Source organism: Pinus tabuliformis, chromosome 2_1 (assembly GCF_031772625.1).
Source record: "Pinus tabuliformis cultivar Carrire ecotype Pingquan chromosome 2_1, CPIR1, whole genome shotgun sequence".
Lineage (NCBI taxonomy): Eukaryota > Viridiplantae > Streptophyta > Pinopsida > Pinales > Pinaceae > Pinus > Pinus tabuliformis.
In genome coordinates, this window is record NC_142299.1 from 181239223 (window position 1) to 181263031 (window position 23809).

The 23809-nt window shown below is 39.5% G+C and overlaps 1 protein-coding gene across 2 annotated transcripts in view; it reads right to left on the reverse strand.

Moving 5' to 3' along the window:
- LOC149199309 (structural maintenance of chromosomes protein 6B-like) overlaps nucleotides 1-23203 on the reverse strand; it is a 423580-nt gene extending 400377 nt beyond the window's left edge. For both annotated transcript variants that reach the window (XR_016253762.1, XM_089402377.1), the window contains exons 1-4: nucleotides 23071-23203; nucleotides 7817-7872; nucleotides 3722-3808; nucleotides 3148-3468 (exon numbers count right to left, since the gene is read on the reverse strand). Coding sequence is in view for 1 of the 2 variants with exons in the window: in XM_089402377.1 (XP_089258503.1) it covers nucleotides 3148-3468; nucleotides 3722-3808; nucleotides 7817-7872; nucleotides 23071-23182 (576 nt within the window). In the remaining variant the exon portion in view is untranslated. The remainder of the gene's footprint in view (nucleotides 1-3147; nucleotides 3469-3721; nucleotides 3809-7816; nucleotides 7873-23070) is intronic.
- Between the last annotated feature and the right edge of the window lie 606 nt (nucleotides 23204-23809).

A 23809-nucleotide genomic window follows, 5' to 3' on the forward strand; every position in this document is an offset into this window, starting at 1 on the left:
TTGTACTCTCTCTCTCTACTGAACATTTGATATTACTAATAAGATGATTTGATCAAGGGTTTTCCCCATCTTGGGGGTTTCTCTAGCTTGAGCCAATTTTGGTGTTCTCTTGTCTTGACTTGCCCTCGACATTTATGATTTATGTTCTTTCTTCAATTATTGTCAATATAATAATGGTTTATGTGATTGCAATGAGAATGGGCTATCATGGATTATTGACGTAATTGTCCTAAGCAAAGAACATGTTAACCAAAATTAACAATTAACCAAGGAGTATTCCCTTGGATTCGACAACTCATCCAACAACAATTAAAATACTTGGTCTCTTCCACTTGACTTTAGTCTCTTGATTTAGACTCAAAACATTGACAATGCAAAATGTCTACTATGGAACAATTTCCGACACCACAACATCAAGTTCATCACCACAAAAATTTTCAAACAACTTCATGGTGTCTTCCTTGAATGGACCAGATTTCTTAATATGAGTGGATGCACTTCGACAATACAAGGATGCACAATATATTGGTGAGTTGTTCATTAAAGTTATTGAAGATGTAGGTGTTGATTCTTGTGTACAAATCATTACAGACAATGTACCTGTTTGCAAGGTTGCTGACATGGTTTTGGAAGCTAAATATCCACAAGTATTTTGAACACCTTGCATTGTCCATTCCCTGAATTTAGCACTAAAACTATTGCTCCTGATGTGCCTTGGATTGGAAGTGTTATTGAGGATGCACGGCATATCCACAACTTTGTACAAAACCATACAAATGCCCTCACAATCTACAAGGAGTACACCCATCTATCATTGTTGAAGATTGCAAATACACGATTTGCCTCTTCATTCATCATGATAAAGAGGTTGAGGGTGGTCAAGACTGCTATTGGGGCCATGCTTATTTCAAAGTTCTGATCTTTTTGGCGAAAAACATATCAAGTAGCCTCAAAAGAAGTCAAGGACACAGTGTTAGATAATGCTTGGTGGAAGAGGATAGATCTCACTATTAAGACAATCGACCCTATCATTGTTTTGCTATGATGAAGAGGTTGAGAGTGGTCAAGACTGCTCTTGGGGCCATGCTTATTTCAGAGTTGTGATCTTTTTGGCGAAAAACATATCAAGTAGCCTCAAAAGAAGTTAAGGACACAATGTTAGATAATGCTTGGTGGAAGAGGATAGATCTCACTATTAAGATAATGGACCCTATCATTGTTTTGCTATGATGAAGAGGTTAAGGGTGGTCAAGACTAGTCTTGGGGCCATGCTTATTTCGGAGTTGTGAACTTTTTGGTGAAAAACATATCAAGTAGCCTCAAAAGAAGCCAAGGACACAGTGTTAGATAATGCTTGGTGGAAGAGGATAGATCTCACTATTAAGATAATGGATCCTATCATTGTTTTGCTACGATTTGGAAATACAAACCAACCAATCCTAGGAGAGGTTTAAGAGGGATGGGATTCCATGATTGAGTTTGTAAGGACCATTATTTTACAGAGTGAGTGCCTTGAGTATGAAACATCATCGGAGGCCTTCTTCACCACCATACGGATATTCTTGTCAATGGATGGGACAAGAATTGCAAACCTTTGCATTGTTTGGCTAACTCCTTGAACCCAAAATAATACAACCATGAGTGGCTGAATGGTGGAACTTCCCACAGACTCCCTCCTCACATGGATGGTGAAATTTCACAGGGAGGAAGGATGCATTGAGGCAAGTATTTTAGGATAAAGCATCCCTTGATGAGGTGGAGGATGTTTTTGCAAAGTTTTCCACTGGCACTGGGTGATTTGCAAGCTATGATGTGATTAGATATGGGGGGACTAAGAAGCCCTATTCATGGTGGACAACTCATTGGGCAACAAGCCCTCCTCTACAACAGTTAGCCATGAGGCTCCTCTCTCAGGTTACTTCATCCTCTTCTTGCGAGAGGAATTGGAGCACATATGGGAATTTGTATAGTGTGAAGAAGAGCAGGATTGAGCAATCCAGGGCAGATACAATAGTGTATGTGCACACCAACCCTAGTCTTAATTACAGGCAGAGGGATGAGTGGTTGAAGGGAAAGACAAAGATGTGGGATGTATTCCCTAATGATATGGGTTTGGAGTCTAGACAACAATGTTGAGTTGGCATTGCCCAACTTGGAACTTAACGAGCCAGTGCTAGAGTCTGTCACTTTTGATGATGGTGATACTCTTGAGAGGTCATCCTCCAGACCAGCAGATGCAAAGATTACATTGGATATATAGGAGGAGGAGGCAGCAGAGAAGAGCAGTGGTGACCATGACAGTGATGCTGAATTTGATGATGATGATTGATGAGCTACCTACTACCTTTAGTTGTTTTGTATTTGCTATTTCTATTTGTCATTGGCATTGCTAGTTAGGAGTCCTCAGGACTCAGTACCTACTACCTATGTAACACATTTTGATTTTGATGACTTAATGAGAAAACTGCAGTTTATTGTCTTTCTCACATTGGATCATTGATGAATCTATCACAATTGTATTAGTATGCATAATGTTACATTGTACAACTTACAAATTTAGCATTTACAATGTAGAATCTAGATCTATGTCTGATTTTGTATCATGAACGTGAATTTTGTAATATGAAATCATTGAAATATTTATATAGAAGTAGTAGTAGTATAAAATAATATATAACATGTCCTACGTGTCCTGTTTCGGAGGGTCTATGTGCCCCGTGTCGGACACTCAAATTTGTGTGTCTTGTGTTTCTCGTGTCCCCATGTCAAGTGACTTAGCTTAAGAGGCTATAAATAATAAGATGGCTATTCAGTAATAGAAGCCTGGAAAAAAAGGCTATTTATCCAGCATGTCCATACTCCCAGTAAGTTGCTAATAAGACCCCACTTAAACAAATGGAAAAATTTGTAAGTGGAAATACACAATTACACTATTGGACCCATCCAAGATACTTGGTTAGTTCCATGTCACATTGATCTGTATAAGTACTAAACAATGCATAACCACAACACGAGATTGCACATAACATCAATATTCAACACAGTTTGATGTATTTTTTACTAATTGGCACTAGCCATAGTGAGTTTTGAAAATTAAAGTGCACTTTTGTTTACCGGGATAGATCAAAACCAAATAGAGCCGAATACCTGCTGCTTGTCAATTTTCGCTTGGCATGTTGGTATCCGTGCTTGAAGCTTTTCAAGTCTAGCCGTCTGCTGCTGAATTTGTTTGTCTATTCCATAAACCCAAGACCATGCTAGCTTTTTTTTCAAAGGCTGAACTTGTTGTGACATTTCTTCAACATATTCCATACTTTTTATCTTTTCCTGCAATTCTTCAAGTTCTTTTACAGAGGGTTTAATTGAAGCTTCCAGCTCATCAATCATTGCACTTGAAGTATCAAGCTGGTTCTGAATATTCTTCAACAAATCATGCACTTGTTGCAGTAGTGTGGCCCTAAAGAAAAACTGTGCAAAGAAGCAATTTACAGTTGTTTAGAATAAGTTATGGCAATAATTTGCTTACCACACATAAAGTCAACATATGCCAGGCCAGATTACAAACAAAACTGCTGTAAATGAGATTCTAGAGAAACATGCTTCCAGACTTTCCTATTATAATTCTCATTATATCATCCATAACTAACCAGAAGAAGCATGCATATATTTTGAATCCTCTATAGACTAGATTGCCATTGTCTTAACTTTTGTTTAGCCACACCTTAAACTTCTCCTTATCATTGCCTGAGTGCAGAAACTCCCTGCTTTTGTCTTGAGTCATAATAACACATGGATTTTCAACATCAACCTGTAGAGAGATTAATGCAAAATAAGTAACTAGTGCAACTCAACCTCAAGTTGATGCAAAATATCATATGACTACGAGATCATGCAAAAGTATCCAAACTTTTATCTTGAGACATAATAACACATTGATTTTCAACATCAACCTGTAGAAAGATTCATACAAAATAAGGAATTGGAGCAACTCAATGTCATAATGATGCAAAATATTACAACTACAAGATAATGCAGGCAGCAGAAGTATCCAAACATCGTCCAAATGTCAAAGGACTCAGACCAGCATTTTTAAAAGAACATACTCTTGTCATAACAATAACTTTCATAGAATATAATGGATACGGAATACTGATGTAATACATAAAATAAAAGGCACATCGAGATAGGAAACAAAGAAGAAAGAAAAAACGTCCAAACAGCACAACTTTCTTCATACAGTCTACTTTTCAAAATAAATAAACTGAAATGAAATTATATCAATACCAAAAAGGGTCCATGGAACTACAAACAATATTTGACAACAGCGAAAAGGAGTGCCTATCGCATCTCATAAGCAACTCCAAAATTGTAGGTCAAGGAAAGAAAGTAGAGAATAAAATAGTAAAAAAGGATGGGAAACTAGTCAAAATTCCTCAGCACATCGTAACAGTCCATGTCTGACTTCTAACCAACCTACCTAGGTAAAATATGTCTATCAAAACTGCAATCTGAAATCTACCACATACTGAAACACATCCCACTGAGAAAAGTAGTGGTAAGTACACATCTTAAACTTGGAGAGAGCATCATATATTTCTATTGAAGAGTCTAGTGTGGATATGTAGGGAATCAAGTTGTCTTTCACTCCATCCACAATCAAGTTCATGGCAAGAAATTCAGTTTCTTTGTACTTTTCCTTTCCAGCTTCATCTTGCAGGTTCCTTGACTTTTCCTTGTACAAATTCCAATACCTTATTCTTTGCAAGGATGAGGTCCATCCTTGTTTTCCATGCTCTATAGTTAGGGGCTCCTTGAAACTTGTTCTCAGATTTCATTGATGAGACCATTGATGTACTTACTTTGAAGCCTTCAATTACCTTTCATCACTTTCCTTCTTTCTATTGAATGGATTTCTCTTCTCCTTATGATCTTCCTTGAGAACTTCTCTAGAATCCTTTCCTTAAGTTGATGAGAGCTATTGATCTTCTAGCTGCCTATTTCCTTCTTTTTCACCTTAGCTCTGAAACCATGTTAGAAAATCAAAAGGCAGAAAGATTTTCTTACCTTGATAGTTAGTTGTGATTATCTTTGAATTATTATTATCTTCTTATATATCTTCTTATCAACAAACAGCTACCAAAACATAAGTACATGAAGATCAACACAACAAAGACACAGGATATAGGCTCTCAGCCAGGGCTAAAACCCCTCCTCTTAGGAAAAAACCAAAAATTATCTTCTCTTCTATGGAACCAAATCAAATGAGACAACCAAGACCTTTTGACCAAGATAAAGACCTCCAATCCACCAAGTCAGCCTCCCAAGATGATTAGCCAAACTCCAAAAGTCAACTCAAGTCAAACTACTTCAATCCTGCAACAAACTCAGATTTCGACCCTCCTGCAGCAACCCAGAAATTTGCATGTGGCAGAAAAGAGAGATTTTCGGCTTCCTTTTGCTTGACAAGTGTCTCCTTCTTTTCTAGGTATTTCGCACTTCTTTCTTCACTTCAAATTGCAGATCGAACTTGTTGATTGGATGGATGATCAAATAGGTTGAATTGCATTGCTTTTATAGTCTTTCTGTGAGGTTGAATTCCTTCAATGAGGCCGACTTGACTGGAGGGCAGGCTGACATGGTGGAGGAGGCATAATGGACAATTTTGACTTAAAAAAAATAAAAAATCTTGACATACAAAGCCCAAGAAGGGTGTAGATCATAATGACAAGGACTGTGACTCATGACATAAACCCTAGAAGCACTCAATGGGTGCTTTGACCTAGAAATAAAATAAATAAAGCATGAAACCCATGCTTATAAATAATTTTTCTTTTATAATAAATTTTTCTTTTCTTTCTTTTTGACAAATACATTACATCATGACTCAAATGCAATTATGAAGACTGATACTAGCTACATTTCTCAACATCTTATAGGTACAAAGAAGCAAACACGGCAGCTAGGTTCGAAATGAAGTATGTCGGCATGATATATTATGTCTTGGGTTTGGAGGTTTGGCAGAAACCAAGCGAGATTTCCCTTGGGCATAGTAATTATGTAATAGAAATCGTGTAACAATTTCGGATGGAAGGCTGCAAACCTATGGTCACACCCATTATAGCGTATCTAAAGAAGGTGACAACTTCATATTCAAAGTTAGTAGACCCCACGTTGCACAAGAAACTTGTAGATTCCTTGTCGCATTTGCTCAACACTATTACCAGATATATGTTTTGTTGTGAACATCTTGAGTTAGTTCCTGGTGGGACCCAGGCAAGAGCATTAGGTAGCAACAAAACATGAACTCAAATAATTGACAGGTGCATTGGAGTTTGAGATACCTTGAAGATGGTGAAGTGAAGTTGCAAGGGTATTCAAACTCAGAATGGGAGGGTAATGTAGCAGCCAAGAAGAGCACCTTGAAGTGTTGTGTTAGCTTGCGATCAGCGATGATAACGCAGTCCAATGGAAACAAACTTCTACGGCACATAGCTCAATAGAGATAAAATGCATGGCAACTAGTACTACTAGATGTAATGTCATTTAGCTTGGCAAGTTACAAGATTCTATAATTCGGAATTGGACCCCACAATCACTTACTGTGATAATCAAGAGTTGGACCCCACAATCATTTACTATGATAATCAAATTTATATCAAACTTTCTAAGAATCCATTGTTTCATGACAGGTCTAAGCACATGGAGATTAAATATAGCTTCATATGAGACAAGATTCAGAAGGCAACAATGAAGCTCCTGTATATTCTAAGAGATGAATAGCTATTTGCTATTTCTTACCAATCCCTTGGCAAAAGAGAAGTTTGAAGCATTTAGTGACAAACCTGAGAGTTGAGAAATGTAGCTGAAACAACAACTTCTTGCACATGTTCAATGTGAACATACAAGCAGTGGTTCAAGACATTTCTTTCCCAACACCATGGAAAGGTGATCACTAATTCTATCTTATAATTTTGCTTCAAAAAAATAGAAGAAGATGTGAAAGTTTAATGTTTTGATGTCAAGAAATCTTAGGAATCTACATGAAATATTCTAGAAATTCAAGAACAGTAGTGACTTGGAATAGGATTTAATCTTAGCCGTACATCTCATGATTGAGATAGGTGTCAACTAAGATAAATGAGATTAGTTATCCCCTCTCAAAGCATAAATAGGACAAGATATAAGAAATCTAGCATAAATGAGAACAGAGCAACAAAAATGGTGGATGGAAGAGAGCATTAGGAAGAGATGACGGGCAGATTTTCTAAAGAGACCAAAAAGTACCAATGTTCCATAAGGACGTCTTGCCCAAGGTGGTGATCGCGCTCCCCATGTTTCCCGTTCTCCGGGGCCAAGGGACGCCTAGGGAAACATTCATGCAAATCCCCCGAAACACATGGAGAACATTTCCCCAATGTGGGGTATGCATTTCCCCAAAAGGGGGGCAACTGTATAAATCTAACACTTCAAGTACATTAGAAACCTTGAGGATGTTTCACCTTGTTTAAGAATTTTAAAGACATTGTCCCTCGAATTTATTATGACTAAAAAGTAAGAGGAGCAACTTGTTTGTCAAAGCTGTTCTTAGATGGACTTGCTAAGCCTAGGATGATAACCTGAGATTTGCAGTAGATAAATCCAACATCGAAACACAGTGCACAGATTGTCATCTGTTATGAGTGGAAGCATTACAGTATCAAAGCAAACATTACTGACACTGACCACTCAATAATAATGACAAAACATCCAAGTATAGAACTGCAAAAAACTTGATTTGACAATAAGGTGAAAGACAGAAACACTATCAATCACTTACATTAAAATGTTCTACAAGCAGATGAAGCTCATCGCGCTTCTGGGAGACCTTTTTACCTGCAATAAATCAATCAGGAAAAATAAAATATAACTCAGGACACAAGCTCAGAAAGAAATGACTCCTACGCAAAAACAGTGATAAAATCCCTACAGATTCATATTTCATAATGTGCAGTAAATAATGCACAAGAAATCCACCAATGCCTGTACAAAATACTTTAAGTTTTAAAAGGCGGAGAATAGAATATAAATCTCTTTAGAAAGAACCAAACATATAATTCCAATCATTTTTTTGTCCAAACCTTGAGAAGATCACAAACTGTAGATACTACTGGGAAATTCAAGAAATAACTTAATAAGAGCTTTAATTCCAGGGACCAGCAGTGATACACTACCTCATGAAAATAGACTAATCCATTAGCCATCAACAGACGCGCAGTTGAACGTTCAAACTGAACTTCCCAAAATGCTCATGTTAAGAGTACATATTTTACAACTGTCATATCTTGTCCTTAGGAATTAATGTTAGGAATACTTTAATATAAAGTTACTTTGTCATGTAATAAAGCTAGTGCGTTATGATTTAATTAAGTCATAAGATTATTAAAGTTATGACTTGGAAGTTACATAATGTACTCACAAGACACATCTCTCATCTCATGAATGAACCTATGTAATAAGATATTACATATTGATAATAATAAATAATGAAGTAGTTTCCTCTCTCCTATCTGCATTTGTCTTTTGCGTAATTCTGACATGGTACCAGACCCACATAAGTGTGTATCCAGGGATACACAATGTTGAATGAAGGACAAGGCAAAGCCAAGAACTTCAGTATACATAACACCAACCAAGGGCATGAGACTAACACACACGTTGAGCAAATCACAAGTAGAGGCACAAAGTGTGACGCATAGCGGAGGTGTGAGGTGTGAACCATAGCAGAGGCACATGCTGCAATGAATTCAAATCTGATTTATTATAAGTTCTTTTTAATAGATTAAATGACATGTAAGTTATAAACTTATGATAAAAATTAAAAATAAAAGCACGAGAAAGAGAAATATTCACTGGAAAGTGCTGAAAACTTTGCAACAGGGGACAGGAACAGGATTCTGATGGATCAACAGGAGTGCAGAGGCACATGAAAGGCTAACAATGCATAGGCACACACATGTGCCAGAGAACAGGTGGGAAGCCCAACAGACACATATCACAGAGATCTCCCCCAACATGAAACACCCTGTGTCACCAATCTGTATGCACACAGTGATGCCTGGCACGAGTAAAGAGCATGGAAGCAAAGGTGACCTCCTGACTGGCACAAGGGTGCAAACATGAACGGACACACTGTAACTGCAGCAGCCACATCTGAGCTGCCTGACACATGTAAACCGTATGCAAGCAAAGCTGACCTCCTGACTGTCACAAGAGTGCAAACATGCACAGACACACTGGAACTGCAGCAGGCACATCTGAAGCCAATGTGAGCAGACAATCACTACTCACATAGTGACAAGTTAGCCAGAAAATGTTCCAACATGCAGAGACATATGTTCTTTTATCTGAGCGAACGAAGGACACCGCACTCAGATTTGTAGACATACAAGAGTGTGCAGATGACTGTGCAAACTAAAGACAGACAGTGGCACAGCAGAACATTTTCACAACAACACAGATTTTAAAAAAAACACACAGAAGTACTACATTTGTTTTGCCAGTTACCATACCTTTTGAAGCTTTTGTTTGTAGATAGCATCTTTTTCTTGTTTGTATAGGATTGGTGCCAAGATGGTGTAGTTGTATTGGTGGTGCAAAATAACAGCAGAAGTGTTGTTCTGCGCTGTGACACTGGACATTAATGGCTATAGCAGCATACAATGACAAAGTGAGAAGTCACTCTATTTAAGGTTGTGAATTTTTTAATATAATTGGCAGAAACATGGCAAGATTGTCCAACATAATGTTAAATCCTTCCCAAAAAAGCAATAGCTATAGCAACATACATAGTGAGAAGTCACTCCATTTAAGGTTGTAAAATTTTTAATTTAACTGGCAGAAACATGGCAGGGTTGACCAACATAATGTTGAATCCTTCCCAAAAATTTAATGGTCACGAGTTCAATGCCTGGAAGCAAAGAATGATTGCCATATTTCAATTCAAATGTCTGATAGAAGTAGTCACCAGCATGCCACAAGATATACTGTGGATGAGGAGCAGCAGGAAATTTTTGACACAAAATTGAAAAGCAATGATATTGATCAAGTTGTTTGTGACAGATGACACGCTTCCAAAGGTGTAGGATACAGAAGCTGCTTACACAATGCCAATAAGACCTGCGGAAATACACTAAAGTTTCAATAAAGGTAGAAGCAGTGGAGGTCCAGGTATCAGTTAAGGATTTGAAAATGCTCTTATTGTGGGAAATTTTGCCATATGGTGAAAGATTGCAGGAAGCAGTTGTGGATGAGCAACACAACCAGGGGCAGTCCAGGGAGAAACAAGGAAATGCTGCTGAACACAAACAAGACTATTATGCTTCTATACCATCATATAAGGTTGATTTATAGACAAATTATCCCATCTTTTGATTGGTTGTTGTCACTGGCTCCTACTGATTCACTGGTGGCCTTGACCTATGAGAAGAAGGGGTTGCATATACCCGAGGTTGATGCAACTGTAAGAAAAGAAAGATCAGGAGCCAAATGTTAAAATACGACAGAATTGTGAAAATTTCTAACACGAAATTCTACTGCAGTAACTCATTTATTTCTCCTACTTATTTTCCAGAATAAGTTATTTACAAAACCCTTCAGTAAACATTAAAATAAATTCTACAGCAGGTATCTCATAATAGCATAGACAAAATAACAGTGATATACAAGCACAAGAATCAATCAACACAGTTATTTTTGCACAATTGTCCTCGGAAAAACCCAATGCGGGAAAACTGGTGCAGCAGATGAGGGTTTATTTATTAATCTTCAGCAACAATCTCTTTACAAGGAATGATTCTACAAAATATTGAGACACTTCTGAGAGAAACACCTGAGACAAGTTTCCTCCTCCTCTTGGAGGAGTTCTGACACCCTGGAGACCCTCTATCCTTCTCTGCGGCACTTCAGCATGAAGCCTGCCTGAGCACTGCATCTCCAGCTGCGTTGTCTCTCTGATCTTCCCTCTATGCTGTCTCTCAAATGCTCTGCGTCACCTCCTCCTCAATCTCTGACTGACGCTGATGCCCTCCTCTTCCTTCACCCTACAACTCTCCCTCTGAAATCGAACTCCTCCTCCTTGAGAATCGATTTCCCTCGGGTTACTCAGTATTTGCCCGGTGTGTCTCCAAATGACTCTCAAGTCTTCTCTTATACTTTTCCTGTTGATGAATCAACAGCCGAGATTAAGTCCCTAATCAACGGCTAAGATTAAAACAGACTTGATCCTCGTCTCTTAGAAGCTTCTCACCCATATTTTTATTAATACCCATTAATATTTTTATTTTCCTAAGTTTAGACTTAAGAACCCCATTAAAAATATTAATTATTTTAATAACTCATAATTCAGGTGGAATTTCTCCAAACGATTTCTGGGTCTTGGAGATTTCATGTGTTCTAGCCCCTCCACAAAATTTCGGAGCTAGAGCACATCTGATGCTACCCAAAATCAACACTCCCTCTTAGCGAGGAATGTGCTCTAGCAATGCTTCCCAATAGAAGCATTACACTGATCCACGGTATCGATCCTATACGTTGTTGATGCTCGGCATGTTTCCCCTCATCTATTGCGCTGTTGCAACCCTGTACCGCTGCCCATGACACTGCACTGTCACTGCTACATCTGTACTATAGCTCCCTCTGAATATGTTGCATCATGCTGCCTATAGCACTGCCACTGCTAACTGTTGCACTGCAACTCCCTGTACTATCCGCTTCTGCTATTGAAACAGATTCACAACCATCCCCATTTCTCCCTGAAATAAACAAACTTTGTTCTTCCTAGAACCTTGGTGAGAATGTTTGCCCCCTGTTCTCTTGTCGGGTTGTAACTTGTACCTTAACTGTACTCCGCCTCGTTGGACACAGTCTCTGATAAAGTGACACCTGATATCAATGTGCTTCGACCAATCGTGAAAAAATGGATATTCAGAGAGCTTGATGCAGCTTTTATTATCACACAAAATATTGGTCACTTCCATTCTTCTCCTGAATAGATTCACACGCAATTTCCTAACCCATATGGCTTCACATAAAGTTGTGCTAGCTGCCATATATTCAGCATCAGCTAAGCTCAGAGCCACGGATTTATGTTTCCTACTACAACAAGAGGTCATTCCCAATCCAATGTTGAAACAGTACCCAGTGGTACTTTTCCGATCTACTGAATATCCAGCCCAATCTGCATCAATGAACCCACTCAACCTGATGATGTCATTGCCTTGGGTGTACATTAGTCCATGCTCGATTGTTCCTCGTATATATCTGAGAACATGCTTGGTTGCTACCCAGTGCGCCCCTTTGTATCCACCATGAATTGATTGAGGGTGTTGACAGCATAACAAATGTCTGGCGTGGTATTGACCAGATACATCAGGGACCCTATGAGTTGCCTTTACAAGGTGGGATCGACTTCTTTATCTTCGGATGCATCAATATTCTTCCAGTTGGTAATCATTGGAGTAGCCATAGGTCTAAAGTCCTGCATTCAAAACCTTTTCAAAATCTATGTAGTGTATCTCCCTTGTCCAAGGAAAATTCAACCCTTCTGCTGCCAAACTTCCAACCCCAGGAAATAATGCATCCATCCCAAGTCCTTCATGTCGAATTATGTAGCTAGGTTCTCATTGCAATCTTTGATAAGCCTGGATGAGCCTGTTAGAAACAGATCATCCACATATGACACCAAGATTAGAGGCTCATTCTCTACACCCAGATAGTAGAGGTTAGGATCTGCGTCACTCTTGAGGAATCCCATCTTCTGCAAGTAACCATCAATTCGACCATACCATGCTCTAGGTGCCTGTTTAAGCCCATATAAGGCTTTCTTCAACCTGCATACATGAGATTTCTTCTCATGTGTCTCAAAACCCTCTGGTTGTTCAATGTATACTTCTTCTTCTATCACCCTGTTCAAGAACGTAGTCTTGACGTCCATCTGGTGAATCTCCCACCCCATTTGTTGCAAGGGATATCACGGATCTAATAGAAGTATACTTGGCTATTGTGGCGAAGGTTTCTTCGTAGTCTATCCCTTCCTTCTGAGCATACCCCTTAGCCACAAACCTGGCTTTGTATTTTTCCACATTGCCATCTGCAGCATATTTGACCTTGTAGATCCATCTCGAACCTACAACTGACCTATCAACCTGCACACATGAGATTCTCGATCATGGATCTCAAATCCTTCGGTTGCTCCACATAGACCTCCTCTTTGATCGAACCATGCAAGAAAGCGGTCTTGACATCCATCTGATGTAGGTTCCAGCATTGCGAAGCAGCAAGGGCTATGATCGAGCGGATGGTGGTATATCGGGCAATAGGCGCAAATATCTCGTCATAGTCTATACCTTCCTTTTGAGAGAAGCCACGAGCGACAGAACGAGCCTTATACTTTTCCGCACTTCCATCAACTGCGTGCTTTATCTTGTAAAGCCATTTCGAAGTGACAACTACGTTGTCCTAGGGTCTGGGGACAACATCCCCGACGTAGTTTTTCATGATGGACTCATATTCCTCAGTCATAGCATCCTTCCATACTTGATGCTTGACAGCTTCTGCGAATGACGAAGGCTCATTTTGGATAATCGTGCTCAAGATGCTCAAGTATCCTTGATACCTGGTCGGCTTCTTACTTTCCCAGAAGGTTCCCCTAGGTGCAACGTGCCCTTCAACATCATCAAGTGTCCCCCTAAGCCATGAAGGCCTCTTCCTAGAAGAGGAAGGCTCTCGCTGAGGGGGATCAATAGGATCCATAGGTTCTTCCACATCAAGCATCATCTCATCTTCCTTTTCCTTTGGTTCCCTGGTGTCAGCTTCTTTAGATCCCCTTTGAGTAGGAAGATTGTCAACTTTGCTAAGAGCCATATCTCCGTCAAAGGTGACATCATGGCTAATCTCGATTTCCCTTTGACCAGCCACATAGATTCTATATGCCTTAGTGTTTTTGCTATAGCCCACGAAGATTCCTTTCTTTCCTGATGCACCCAATTTATTCCTCTTCTCCTTCGGCACATGAAAATATATCGGACTTCCAAAAATTCTAAAATGAGATACGTCAGGTTTCTTACCAGTGAACATCTCTTCGGGAGTCTTGGAACCCAATGCTTGATGTTTTTGCTATAGCCCACGAAGATTCCTGTCTTTCTAGATGCACCCAATTTATTCCTCTTCTCCTTCGGCACATGAAAATATATCGGACTTCCAAAAATTCTAAAATGAGATACATCAGGTTTCTTACCAATGAACATCTCTTCGGGAGTCTTGGAACCGAATGCTTGATGAGGGCATCAGTTTTGTACATATACGGCGGTATTCGTAGCTTTGGCCCATAGAAACTTTGGAAGTCTTTAATCATGGAGCATAGCACGGACAGCGTCCACAATTGTACGAAATTTTCTTTCTGCCACACCATTATGCTCAAGAGTATATGGTGTTGTAGTCTCCCTCTTAATGCCAACCTCTTTGCAAAAGTCATGGAACTCATTGGATTCATACTCAGTCCCATTACTAGTCCTTAAGATCTTGATGTTCATTTCAGTTTGATTCTCGATCAAGGATTTGAAGTGACAAAACCAAGTGAACACTTCATCCTTCTTTTTCAAGAAGTATATCCAGGTATTGCGAAAATAATCATTTGTAAAGGTGAGGTAATATAAATATCCTCCAAGGAGTTCACAGGCATCATACAAATATGTTTGAGTGAACCAACTGCAATATATCGAAGGTCTTGCTTTGGCTTGAGGGGAATGGTCCCCTTTTGAGCTTCCCTTCGGCACATCCAGGACATACACCTTCTTGCTCTACTTGGAACTCAGGCATCCCTGTCACCATTTGTCTTGCATTGGGTAGAGCTTTATAATGAAGGTGAGCAAACCTCCAATGCCATAGTTCGGACTGAAGTAATGTGTCACAAGACATGACATCCAACGGACTTCCTCCAACCTAATATAATGAATAGACTCGAAACCCAAGAGTGAAAGCTTCCTTAAAATTCTTTTCGTCGTGATAGAACTATACTCTTCTACCATGGCATCTACCCATACCTCATGTTGTGCGGCCTCCTGAAAGTTGGAAGGTTCTGCAACCTGAGCTACCAATGCTTGGTATCTGTCAGGTTGTTTGCGTTGTCTTTTGTTTCGTCCTAGAAGTTACAATAAACTCCTCTGCATCTCTCAATGTTTGACGAACCTCTCTGTTGGCTCGACCACTAGTCGTGGGAGGTTCAGCGATCTCCTCCTCATCCTGCCTTTGTTGCTCCATCTGCTGAGAACTCCCCGGATTTCCTGCACCTGAGGAAATACTGGTACTGGTCACAGTACTCGATCCTTCTGACTCTCCCCCTGCCTGTCCCACTGGCTACCCCTGTTGTTGGACCGAAAAAGCTTCTACTGACTAATTCTGATCACCTGTAGACATCTCACGAGATCTCCTGAAAGCTCGGTCCTCCATGAACTTCACGTCTCACCTTACTACAATCTTCCTATTGCTAGGAGTGTAGATTTTGTATGCCTTTGAGGTTTCATTGTACCCAACAAAGAACCCCTTCTCTGCAGTCTGATCCAGTTTGGTACGTTTATCATCTGGCACATGGCAATAAGCAACGCTGCCAAAAATTCTGAAGTGGCTAACTTCTGGTTTCTTCCCTGTGAAGACTCCTTCTGGTGTTTTCTTCCCCAATGCTCTATGAGGAGTCCTGTTCTGGATATATATTGTCGTGTTACATGCCTCTGCCCATAGAAATATGGGTAGATCCTAGTCATATAACATAGCCTTTGCAGCTCCAACAATGGTTTTGTTTTTTTGCTCCGCTACACCATTTTGTTGTGGATTATATGGAGTTGCCTTCCTTCGCACAGGAATCTGTAAATTCTTTATCAATATATTCTCCACCATAATCTGAGTGAAGCACCTTGATCTTCTTCCCTGTCGTGTTCTTTATAAGAGCTTTAAACTCTCTAAAACAATCAAAGACCTCATCTTTGGTCTTCAAGAAGGCTCTAGTCTATCAACTCAATCATCAGTGTTATATACCCAGTGTACCTATGTGGTTGTTTGCACTGTCTAAGCATAGAGATAGAGCTAGGAGTTTCAACTCACTCCTAAGCCTCCTGATCAACCCAACTGTCTCTCCTCCTCCCTGTGTTGGGAGTCACTAATTGAGTGCCTAACTCCACCCATCCTGGTCGCTTCTCCTAATCCAATGCTCACTCCTAGTCATCCTATTATGTGGCCCTCTTGCCACCTTGCTAGGACTCAATCTGTGATACTGGTTGAGGCTCCTGCTTAGGAGTGAGTAGCTCCTCCTTAGTTACTCTGACCTGCTCTCACTTTAAGGACTCCCCCATAGTTCTTCTCTCCTCAAACCTCACATCTCTACTTTGCACACTTCTTCCTTGTTGCTCAAGGCCGCATTTGTCTCAACCTGCTGTAGGTGTTGATTCTTCATCCTCACACATATCTTCTTGATACATCCAACATCTAGGTGCTTGAGGTAAGCCTTACCTCTACTGAAGATGACATCACCACCCTTATTCTCTAGGGTAGCAACAGAAACAAGATTCTTCTTCAAGCCTGGAACATAGAGGACATCCCTAAGATGAAGAGAGCTACCTGACTCCCTCTTAAAACTGATAGTACCAACTCCCCTAGTCATGCATTTGCCATCATGTCCTAGCTCAATGTGAAACTACATGTGCTTCTCCTTCCACTGGCTATAATATTCCTTGTTCTCGGTCATATGGAACGATGCTCCAGAATCAACATACCATACACTACTGCTTGTTGAGCTTGCCATGCAAGCTATCAATGAGAAATCTTTCTCGAACTAAGAGGAAAGTTCATCTACCTCAATTGATGCAACCACATGATCCTTATTAGACTCCTTCCGATTAGGACACATAGTGGCATAGTTCCCAAATGTGAAAATTTATGAATCTAACACATCAGAAACCCCTACTGCAATTTCTGGTTTACTATCTCTTACTTATTCTTTACATTAACAAGCTATTTACTTACATAAACATCCAAGTAAACACAAATGCAGCCTTCACTAATATATAGATCAACAACTAAAATAAACTGAGGCAACACAAGGGACACCGATATGTTTGGACAATCGCCCCCGGAAAAACCCAATGCAGGAAAATCGGTGCAACATATATAAGGGTTTTATTATTAAGTAGATTTATGAATACAACTAAGGTGCCAGAAATGGCTCACCCTTCAGAGAATATCCTTGGCAGCTATACCTCTATCCGTAGACAGATATTCTGGCTGATCAGCAACCGGAATGAACAATCCCACAATGACTCTAATGTTCCTTGTGTTGGACAGAGAACGTTGCTCCACGCACTCCTCTGGAACTGCGTCACCATCTTCGAAATTGCGTCACCCTCTCTAGTTTTGCATCAACCAATCAGCTCTCAGTCTGTCCCACTGAATCACCTCAGCGCAACCTCTGAAGCTCACTGCGCCCTCTGCATCAACCTCTACGACCTTTGCGTCAGCTTCTTTGGCCCTCAGCGTCCTCTGCGCTGGCCTCCTTAGCCTCTACGTCAACCCTTGCTGCCTCTGCGTCAGCCCTCCTAGGCTCTACGCTGCTTCTTCTGACACTCTACTGCCTCTCTGATATGTATTCTTCAACCTTGGATCGAAATCTGTTAATTTTGGTATGTTTTATGCTTAAGAAAAATTTACATTAATTTCTTAATTAGCCCAATACCAATGTCCAGATTAGCAATCACATTAGCATGATAGTAAAATGCAGATAGAACATAAACATAAACAGTAGAAGACAAGCCAAGACAAGAGGACACAAGATGTGGCACCAGCGAGGGACAAACCCCAATGTGAGGAAACCCTTGATCAAATATTCTTTAGTCTTCAATAGTTCAAGAAAGAGAGAGAGATAGTACAAATATACAAAACTGATAGTTTATGACAACAGTAGTAAAGCCTTGACTAGAGAAGTCAATGTTGGTCAAACAGGACAGAATCTTTCTTTGAAGATCATCCAAATGGCACCAACAGGATGCTCATTAATCTGAGCCAAACATGGATAAACTTTGACCCAATACATCTTCCAGAACGTTGTTGACTTCTTGCTGCACTTGTTGTCACTGCTACACAAGTTAGGGCATCAATCTTCAGCACTCATTCTTCACACAGTCAACAATACAATCCTTCAAAGGTTGCGGTGTACCAAGGTGAGACTCCACCACTGCCACGTTGTCCAAGTCTGGCTTGATTACTCTTAATGTAACCCTTAGAACAACCTTTGTTGTTGGCTATGGCCTGCGGCCTAGCCCAGCAACAAGTTAGGCCTACGGTCCTCCATCAAACAGCACTCAACAACAACGTAGCAATATAAGTCCTACAGGAACTTGTCTTTGTTGTCAACACTTACTAGCACCCAACTGTATACATACTTTGACCGTGGCTTATACACCTTGCAAGCAGTCCTTAAGGCATGTCTTAGATGGCTTCTTTCACCACGCTGTCACTTCCAGCAAACCGAATTTCTATGTTGTCCCTTTTAGGCTTCTTTGTACTTATGTCAACGTGGCTGCTTGGTAGGCTTCCCAACAGTCCACGTGGGTTCCTCCAAACCACTCCTAAGGGCTCCTACAAGTTGCCCATCAAACTGACCCAACACATACAAGATGCACTCCAAAATGTGTGCACTAGCTCATTGTTCTAGAGTATCTTGGTTGCCGCAATTCTGGACTGGTTAGGGCACCCAACCACAATCCCTAACAACCCTCAAACTAACCCAGAATTGCTTCCCCTTGCTGCGATGTCCTCCAATAGGATGTTGCCCTTCACGCTGCTCCTTTAGGGCAGTTTCAAGCCCAACGCACAGACCTGTCTCCCAAAATAGTTGTGGCATCCTATAGATCCTTCACTATGCCTGTGACAGCTTCTTAGCAGGATTGTTCACCCTTCAACAAGGCTCTAAAACAGTCCCCTCACCCTCAACCTTCAAGATGAGGACTACAGCCCTCAAGACAGCACCTCGACCTCCTCAACGATGCCCAAAACAGTCTTTCATCCCTCGTTGTCCTATCCTTTGCTTGTTGTGGCTAGGGCAGAGAAATCTGAACTCTCTTCTTGACTGCGGCTAGGTCTCCCTTCATGACTGCAGCTAGGGCTCCTTTGTGACTGCGGCTATGTCTCCTTCAAGACCTCTTTTTCCACCAAACCCAAACGAGTGGAGAGAGATCATAACAAATGTGAGTGACAAATGACTCAAGGCTTCCTATATTTAAATGCAACGTTGAGGTTCAGCTAGGGTAACTTGGTTGCTGGTCGAACTTGACAAATTGTCAAATAATATAAATATATTCATATCTCCATAAATACATGTTGGGATCGAATGATCTTTAAATCAATCCTACACCTCTCGAAGAGAGGAATCCAAGAAAAATATCAGCTGCCATAAAAAAGCTGACCCCATGGAGTTTGGCCCTAATTTCCAATTTTAACAAAATCCTTTTGTTGAATTGCCTCTCGCTGCAATTGATCACTCACTCAATTTCCTCAGCAAACCCTGCCCCAGAAAATTGAATTCTTGATCTCTCTTGGTGTCTCCAACTGACCCTCAAGCCTCCTCTTATACTTTTCCTGTTGACGATTCAACGGTCGAGATTAACTCCCTAATCAACAGCTAAGATTAGATCTGGCTTAATCCTCGTTATTTAGAACTTTCTCACCCATATTATATTAATACACATTAATATTTTAAATTTCCTAAGTTTAGACTTAGGGTCTCATTAAAAATATTAATCATTTTAATACCTCTTCATCCAATGGAATTTTTCCAAACGATTTCCGGGTCTTGGAGATCTCAAGCGCCTTAGCCTCTCCACCAACTTTCATGGCTAGAGCACATCCGATGCTACCAAAAATCAACACCAAACTCGTGGCAATGGAAGCACTTGATCTTGCTCAAATCCTTCTTCTTCTTCTCGCCCTTCTGACTGGACTCAATCTCTCCTTGGCCCGTTTTTCCCTTGGCTTTGCTACCTATGCCTACTAGTGTAAAGTTCTCCTCTTCCTCTGTCGAAGCTAATCTCCTAGCTTCAATCCCCCACCAAATTTCTTCTTGAATGTGATCTAACCACAACCTTTCCCAACCGAGAAGATTGTGTCTGCCACTAACTACATCCTAGAAATTCTCCCAAGACTTATGAAGTCCCAGAAGCGCAAGACTCACAAGGTCACTATCTGCTACAGTAGCACCTACTCCAGCTAGCTCATCACGAACCTGGACGGACTTGGAAAGATAAGTAATGATGGGATCTCCTTTGCTCATCCAAATACTTCTTAGCTTCTCCTTCAAGACAAGCTTCATGACATCACTAGAACCCTGATACAGATCTAAGATTGCTTTCCACATCTCATATGTTGTCTTCTTCCCATGGAGATGAGGGATAATTTAGTCTCCGACCCCTCAAGAATGATCCTCCTAGCCTTGGTGTCATTCTTGTTATGTTGGATCAATTGTTGGGCATCTTGAGGTGGTGCTATTGTTATTCAAATTTTGCACTCTAAAAGAGGTTTGCACTTCAAGAGATTTGATCTCTCTCAGCGCATGCTAGATCCGTGCTTAAGATGGATCTATATTGATTTTACATCATTTGCTTCTAAGTTCTAAGGATGAAAAAGATGATTAAAGAGAACCCTCACGTAGGGGGAAGGCAATGTGGCTTCTATAGCAAATCAAGGAGTTGTTTCCACGGCAAAGCGAGACAAGGAAATCAATTTATGGTGCTACCAACATGTAGATGAAATGCATTTATTAGACAAGGTAGATTTTGCATCAATGGTAAATGGATTAAATATTCCAGCCACCATTGACTATAGAGTAATGATTCAACAACAGATAAGATAGTTGTCAACTTGGAATTCCTAGAATCCAGTGTTGAAAATATCGGTATCGGCAAAATATCAACGAGGGTCCAAAAAATATCTTATCGGCAATATCGGCGAAAATATTGGCAAAATATCGGCAAACATAAAAAATGCATAATATATTCATTTTTTTCAGAAGAAGGCACTGATATATATGATGTCAAATAGAAATGATACATCAAACTTCAAAGGCGATACCAAATCCTGTTGATCCTTGATAATTGTCTAATCAAGGACTCAAGCAAAATAACATCACATATCCTGCTGATCCCTGATAGTGATAATTGTCCAATCAAGGACTCAAATAAAATAACATCACATATATAAAACTTTAAAAGTATTTCATCATCATGAGTTATAAAACTTATATGTAGCAAAAGTTGCAAAACAAATAAAACTAGCAGCTATCTATCTGAGACCATTGACCTCTCCCTAGCAGCTTTCTTTCTATATTGTTCAGCAATTGCTTCACGAGCTTTTTGTATAACCTCTGCACTAGAAACCATACAAGGCATTACATCTGCATCATATGCAGTGAGTCTAGCCAGATGGTATTTCAATCGTGTAACCGCTCCTGACATCTTGGTCCCACACAAGTTGCATGATATATATGCCTGATTTGCCCCACCAACAGCGTCCCCATACTCCCAAAATGGGTCCAAGGCTTTTGGCATATTTGACATTTGTAGTGAACTAATTCAAACCTAGGGCACAAAAAATTGGCATTAAACCCCCCAACGCAAAATGAAAAAATAGTAAGTAATAACCACCTCATTCAAAAAAAATTACTACATTATTTGCATTTTGCAATGTGAATGAAAAATGGCAATAAGAGGGTGCATAAGAAAGTTGAAAAAAAAAATGAAGCTTGCTGTCCAAATATGGAGAAAACCCTTGCATTGGTTCATGGGCATGAAAATCATAGCAAATGGAAAAAAAAAAAGAAACAAAATGTTGGTAGGCAAAGAGGCAAGCAAGCATAACCCTAAATCTATGAAAAAAATCATTAACATAGGGGTTTTTAAGAACATACCTGTTAATGGAAGAAATGAAATTCGTCTCACTATTCTTCAATCTTTGATCCACAAAAAAAAAATCTTAGTTGGTGGTGATAATCGTTGTTTGATCCTCAAACCCTCTTGACAACCACCACAAAACTCTTCCCCTTCCTTCTCCAACACTCAAAAACAGAAATGAAGAAAAAAAAACCAATTTTTCCTTTTTCTAGCGACGACAAAACACGCCCGGCGATATTTTCAATCGTCGCGCGATATTTTGCCAAAATATCAGTGATATTTTTGAAGTATCGCGATATTTTCCGAAAAAATCGCCGATATTTCGGCGATATTATCAACACTGCTAGAATCAACCACTTCAGATCCAGCTTTTGGATATCGTATGGCTTGCTTGGTCCAGATTATTTGACTATGTTTTGGGACAAACAATTGTGTTTAGTATGACCATTGAGGAAGGGTGGTAGAAAAGATACTTTGTATTGGTCACATATTTTGTACTTGGGAATTAATGTTGGGAGTAATTTTTTTAAATTTTTAAAATTACTTGACGATGCATAAAAGTTATAATGTAATGTTAAGTTATTATGTACGAATGACTTAAATTAGTTAAGTCATTTAATTAAGCAATAGGAGTTATGACTTGGAGGTTACATAACACATACCCATAGGGCCATAAGGTATGTCTCTCACTTGTATCTACATGTGCTTGAATGATTCTAACAGTTTCGCACTCTATAGTCTGAAATTGAAAATCAACTACAAACAATGTCACCTGAATAACATAGCCAGCTCAACTTTATAGAGCTCATTTATTTAAGACACATAGGCAACTACCGTTGTCATCTTTTAAATTAATTAATCCCTATATATTCTTCTCTATCTGACTGATTTTAGTTAAGGGACGTTAGAGACAAAAAATACTAAGACGAATACAGGGTTTAAAAGTGAATTTATGTGGGGCAATAGAATCCTAAATAGAGATGTATCACAGATCATTTAATCAGCCACCATTAATAATTGTAACAGACAACTGTAATCGCATAGTAAAATATTAATATACATCATAATTACTTAACGAAAATTCCATTAAAATGTTCGGACCACAAACCTAGATAGTCTTTTAAAACAGTTGTATTCGTAGATTCAGTTATTCTGCGCTCAATGATTATTTTATCCCCATAAACATCATGCTTGAAAGCATCATCGCCTTCATTCTTCATTTCCACAACGACAAGTGCATAGCTGCAACAAAATGAATATAAAAACATGAATTAAGCTGGCTGCATAACAAGAAGGTTGGAACGTAAATTAGAAATCATAACATAGAAAACTAAATATCATTAAAAAATTCCAAGGCATATTTAATTATATTATTTTGGAGTAAACATGAAAGAAGAAATATTAAATAGCAATTTGACACCATCAGGTATTGTCATCATAAATGCATGAAAGAATGTTTGAAGGAAAATTCTGGCATATACATATGGACCAACATGAATGGTGATTTGTTATGAACTGAATGCCTAAAATACACCAAATGTAAGCATTAAGCACAACACCCAAAGAGACTATAGAGATGAGTTACAGAATAACTACTTATATATTAAAAGAACCTCCTCCAAATAACCCAACTGTGTCATTATAACCAAAGCATATGTTCATGTCTCAATAATGACACTATTGACATTTATATCCATATACATATTCTTTCCCATTACGCTTTGGGTCCCCTATTAGGCCAACCACTACTACATATTAATTCTACCCCACATATATGCATTAGGTTCACGTTATCTCTTAGATATACACAAGACAAACCTAGGAAAATAACTATGAGCAATTAAACT